Source organism: Natrix helvetica (assembly GCF_964273705.1).
Source record: "Natrix helvetica genome assembly, chromosome: 4".
Lineage (NCBI taxonomy): Eukaryota > Metazoa > Chordata > Lepidosauria > Squamata > Natricidae > Natrix > Natrix helvetica.
The window spans coordinates 133,511,587-133,517,586 of NC_138550.1; the positions used below are offsets into that span (position 1 = coordinate 133,511,587).

The 6,000-nt window shown below is 40.0% G+C and overlaps 1 protein-coding gene across 2 annotated transcripts in view; it reads left to right on the forward strand.

The window, feature by feature from the left end:
• LOC309390519 (uncharacterized protein C8orf34 homolog) overlaps positions 1–2,044 on the forward strand; it is a 99,884-nt gene extending 97,840 nt beyond the window's left edge. The window contains exon 13 of one of the 2 annotated variants that reach the window (XR_014175149.1): positions 953–973. Coding sequence is in view for 1 of the 2 variants with exons in the window: in XM_081949915.1 (XP_081806041.1) it covers positions 953–960 (8 nt within the window). In the remaining variant the exon portion in view is untranslated. Of the gene's footprint in view, positions 1–952 lie in introns of both variants that reach the window. The other variant, XM_081949915.1, reaches the window with a different exon arrangement.
• The last annotated feature ends 3,956 nt before the right edge of the window (positions 2,045–6,000 follow it).

Consider the following 6,000-nt stretch of genomic DNA (forward strand, 5'->3'; position numbering starts at 1 on the left):
GTAAAGAAAGATAAGTCTTAAAACCCAATTTATTCTATCATTTATTATTTTATTTCTTTCCTTAGACATAATAAAAATGATACAGTGAGAAATGAATGCAAAGCCATAAACTTTCACTAAAGCTGGCTCATTCATTCTCTTTTGCTTTAGTTTTTTCCCCCTAAAGATTTAATGAACTGCATTAGGCAAACACTGATGTTAAGCTGGCAACCATCAAGTGAATGTCACACCCTGAGCTTTTCTTTTTCCTTCCTTTCATTATCTCCCAAAGGTGCTGTGACCACTCATGTGAACATATATCTTGAATTTGGATCTCTATATTTTAAAGTCTCATTGATACTCCATTATTCGACATTCATAAGGTTCTTCCTGCATCACATACCAAAGATTACTGCTTTGATAATTTGAGCCAGTCGCATTCTGTCAGCAAGCTATCTCACAGGATGGTTGTTGTGGGGGAAAATAGGTGGAAGAAGCATTATGTATAACACCTTGAGTTATTAAAAATAGAGGTGCAGTAAAAATCAAGTAAATAAATAAAATTTCCAAGCAGAAGAAGATGGGAAAAGGCACAGTTACTGATACCTTCTTAATGTTTTTCTGTAACATCATGTTGACTTCATACTGATGTGTGCAATGTTATTTACATTTCATACAACACCTTGAGTTATTAAAAATAGAGATGCAGTAAAAATCAAGGAAATAAATAAAATTGCAAAGCAGAAAATGGGAAAAGGCACAGTTACTGATATCTTCTAAATGTTTTTCGGTAACATATTAACTTCATACTGATGTGTGTGATGTTAAAGTTCATACTCTTGTTGTTTTCATTGTTCACATAATTATGCAAATATTTTGAAACTAAATTAAATACTAACATGAAGAATATGTATTCTAATTATTTTATGGTCCTTTAATATTTAATAGTGCTTCATCCTTTTTTATTTTTCAGGCTTGTGAATGAAATTGTGGATGCAATGAAGAACAATTTATCCCAAGTACATATAACATGCAGATAATTAGCTATTTTCATTTATTGTGCATAATAGAAGGTTAGTTTTATACATGCAATGTGTAATGAAATTATTTTAAAGTGTGGATGCTACAATGTACCAAACTCCAGATCCTATCACAGTAATAGCGGCCATAAGTAAAGATGATTAAGAGTCATTTTTTAAATGCATAGGTCTAATAAAATTCATTTTTTTAATTTATATCTCTCTTGTTTTAGATTAACATTTGGTATATTCAGCTTTGCCTGGTGAAAAGCACACCTCCTTAAAGATTTTCTGCATTTCAGATTTTTTATTCCTCATATTTTTATAACCTTGTCTTGTTTTTATTCAATGAAATGTTATTTCATTTGGCCACATCGTGTGTGTGTGTGTGTGTTTGTGTGTGTGTGTGTGTGTGTAGCCCAGCCAATAGAATTACTGTTGTTGGAAGGAATGGAAAATGAGTTATATATGCTACTAAGAACTTCTATAGATAGAGCTCAGGGTAAATGGGCAGCTGTTTAGTGTAATAAATTTAGAAATGAATGAACAATTAATGTGTGGAGGGTGTTTATATGGATGTGTGTATTTATTCAAGCATAATTTACTGAAATTAGCAGTTTCACATTGTTACACGAAAGCTTTTACTTAGTGAATTATGTGGAATAATTTATGCATGCAGAAATAAAATATTTTAATTTCAAATATGAAGTTATTTACTCAAATCCTCACTGCTTTAAGTATTTGATAACATAGGTATGTGTTTTATATGTTTGAAACAAACATTTGAAGCAGATTGCTTCGGGCTGACCATGAAATTTGTCCCAGGAGTTATGAACGCTGACGTCTTCAGTATTCATTTACTTATTTCAACTACGAGTGGAGATGTGCTGCGTTTAATTCAATGGCTTTTAGTAGGTATGCATAAGATTGTGTTGTTGTTCAGTTAGACATGAGTTTGCCTTTTTTTCTTTTTGATTTCAGTTTCTGAATCACAGACTTACTACTGTTATAATAGTTATAAGTATCAAAATAATAAATAAAACCAAATTTCCCATCACAAATATTAAGACTGTGGCCTTTATTTTTTTGTTATTCCAATGTTATCATTGATGAATAAGCATGTGAAAAATATTACTTATTAAAAATTTTTAAGTATGACTTCTATAATTGTGTACTTTAAAATATTTTAAATAAAATATTTTAAAATATTTGGATTCGACTTCCGATCCCTGCAGGTGACGGACGTTTCGTCTGCCACTTGTCTTCTCGGTGGGCTCCGTTTGGAGCACAGGAGACCTTGGAGGGGACTCCTGCTGTAGGGGCGGCTTGTTGGAACCCCCCACACTTGGCGGCAGCCGGTGGGGTTTTTTCCAGCTTCGCCCCGGGGTGCAGAAGGGGGGGCATGCTTGCCCCTTCGCCTAATGGGTTCCGGAGAAAACAAGTTATTCAAAGGAAACGTGGCTGAAATGTTGGTTGTGGAGGATCCTTCCTAATCTCTTCAATTATTGGTAACGGATAAGCAGCAGGCTATCGTAAGTTTTTGTTCAATCTATTTTAAACCAAAGATTGGAGGGGGGAGTTTTTCTCTTTTAACCCCCCCCCCAGACAAAGCAGCATTCAAACTCTCTCTCTCCACTCTGGAATGGAGAGAGAACAAAGGCTGACTTGCCACTCGAATTAACTATGTGAGAAAGACTGAAATCACAGTTGCGAGAGTGCTTGCTAAGCTGTTTTTTAAAAAATAAAACTTTTGCTCTTATCCCTGCGGAAAAGAGGAGTCAAAATGGCTCTCCTCCGTTCTCGTTTCTGTACTTATAAATGAAGTCTGTCTTTTGAAACCACCCTGGGGAAAAAAGAAATGATTTCTGGCATCTTTTAACACCTCCCTTGAGGGTGCTCTGGATCTCTCCTGCTTCGTGGACTTTCTGGATTTGATTATTTGGTTTTCCCCTTCCTGGTGTACCTCCGTGTCTTGGAACAGTGAAGAACTGACTTTTTACTTTCGGATTTGCCTCCTACCCTGGACCAGCCCGGCTGTGCGCTCCAGCGATGCCATTTTCTTTGCATAAGATTTACCATCTCTGAACTTAGACAATGGGACCTAAGAAACCTCCAACGGGCAAGTCACTTTTGGCTCCTGCATCGACGACTTCCAGCCCAAGCACCCAATAGCCGAAAATTACTTCATTGCTACAAAAAGAAGCGGCTGGAGAAAGTTCAAAAGAACTATCTGTCAACCAAATGTTTCAGGAAATTATGAGAAGTCAAAACGAACTGAGGAAGGAAGTGGCAGACCTCAAAAATGAACTCAGAGGGGCACAACATAACATAACAGAGAATAAACAGAGGATTGTGGAGGAAGGCACAGCTGGGATGGAGGAAAGGGTTAAGGAGGTCCGAAGGGGAAATTTAGAACTGGAAAACTTTATGGCCAAAATAGAATTGGAAAGAATGTCTTTTTTTCTCAGGTTCCAGAATCTACCAGAGACAGAAAATGAAGATCTTAAAGATATTATGAGCACAATTTTAGCAGAATACCTTAAGAGAAATAAAGAGCAGATGTGGTGGGATATGGACCTGGTCTATAGAATTAATTCAGCATATGCCAGAATTCATAATGTTCCAAGAGAGGTACACGTTAAATTTCTGAGGAGGACCACGAGAGATGAGGTACTAGGGGCCCAAAGGGAGGGACCTTTAAAATACCAAGAAAAAGAAATTACCATTCTAAAGCAAATTCCAAAAAAGATTAGAGAAAAAAGGAGGAAGTACTCTTCCTTATCAAAGAAATTATATAATAGAGGAATTTGGTTCAGATGGTTATTGCCAGAAGGAATGTTGATTTTCTGGGAGGGAACCCGAGTTAGAATTAAGACAGTGGATGAGGCAGAGGCCTTTATTAAAAAACATCTTTCCCTCCCAGAGGACGAAGATAGTGGAGGTGGGGAAAAAGGCAGCAATGTACAAGATATGGGGACGGGGGGGGGGGGGCACGGCTCCACCCGGGGGCAGGGAGGAGGGAGCAATATCAAAAAGGCTCAGGTAACAAAAATAAATATATCTGAAATATTATTGTAATTGTTGATATATTAGAAAGTGACAAAGAAAGAGATGATTGAACATGTTGATATAAAGTATGAATTCTGTTTATGCTATCCTTTAAATGTTATCCTTAAAATTGTAAAAGTGTGAAATTTGGGGGGATTTCTACTGCTAACATGGGAGCTACTAAAATTTTCTATGTACCCTATTACCTTTTCCCTATAAATGTTTTAAAACCAATAAAAACTTTTTACAAAAAAAAAAATGTTATAATAGCACAGTATAAACTCACTATACAACACAGTCCAAAATAACTTTAATGTACTAATAGCAGACAGCTGAAATGTTAAATGTTGGAAGTTAAAATATAGCAACTGATGACTCAATGGACCAATAGAGCATTTAATGACAGGCAGCATTTCCTGTCGTACTACAGAAAATTAAGAAGATATAAATTTATTTTAGAAACAGAATTTTAATAAACTGTGTTAATCCATATGCCTACAGTATAAATCTTAATTGCTTCTTTGAAGAACACCCCCCAGACGCTACTTGGATGTATCCTTTTGGGGGAGAGGGGGCTATTTCAATGATAAAGATTCATAACTGTTTTCCCCCTGGACCATACATGAAGCACTCCCCACAGGGTGGAAACGGACCTGGTCCCATAGTTTCGTATACGGGGCGTGTCCCATTCCCCCTGTTGGAGGATCGACCGACTCGGGGAATCCCTCCGGCAGGACCAGAGGAAGGTCCTGATCCTGCAAAAGTTGGTACAAATACATAGAGTTAATGACAATGGAGATAAAGAGAAGGATGACCACCACCCAGACAGTAGGCATAAGGCCTTGTCTGATCCAGGCCGTTTGGCGCAAGCGCTGGGTGGCTTCCATGGGGCTATTAGGAGAGACGGGATGAGCGAAGAGTCCACGGAAGGCGTTGTAAGTTGCCCGTGCGATGGGTGATCGCGTCCGGTGGATCACCTGCAGGGGATGGAGAGCGTTGGTCACCTGTCCGTGGAGAGACAGCTTCCGGAGTGTCGTCAGGAGAGGTGACAGTCCTCAGGTCAGGGCCACGATGTCGGCGAAGAGTGAGCTTCAAGGGGTTGTGTGGGTCGCTGGCCGCGCGCCACTGGGGAGGGGCTGCCAACTTAACTCGCGACCAATGGATCCACGGTTTGATCTCAGCGACCTTAACAGCAAGAGGAGAACATATGACAACAGTATACGGTCCTTTCCACTTGGGGCCCAATGGTTCCTTTTTCCAGTCCTTGACCCAGACATCTTGGCCAGGGTGGAAGGAATGGACCGGAGTGGCAACAACATGTGGCCGACAAGACAATACATATTTTTGCAATTGGAGGACTATGGCATTCAGGGCTTGTAATTGTTTAATTTTGATGGAGTCAGCTATCTGAGCGGTCGGGTGCAGGTTAGGGGCCAGGAGGTTGGGCACCCGCCCGTACAACAGCTCGAAGGGCGAGAGACCAAGACCCTTGCTCGGGGCACAACGAACCGCCAAGAGAGCCATAGGCAGGGCATCTGGCCACTTAAGGTGGGTTTCTTGGCAAATTTTAATGACCTTGTCCTTAATAGTGCGGTTCCGTCGTTCTACGAAACCGCCAGATTGAGGGTGGAATGAAGAATGCAGCTTCCAGGTGATCCCTAAGATGGAAGCCACCTTTTGCGTGGCCTTATGAATGAATTCTGGGCCATTGTCGGAGGACATGCGGGAAGGGAGGCCATAATGAGGGATTATGAGACACAAGAGGGCGCGTGTCACCTCGAAGGCCTTCTTTGTCCTAGTGGGGACACATTCAGGCCAACCAGTATAGGTGCATACTAAGACTAACATGCCATTGTATGGACCTGACCTAGGCATGTCTGTAAAGTCAATCATTAGGGAGTCAAAAGGATAGGATCCTCTTGGTTAGTGTCCCTGGGGAAGAGAAGGACCTTGT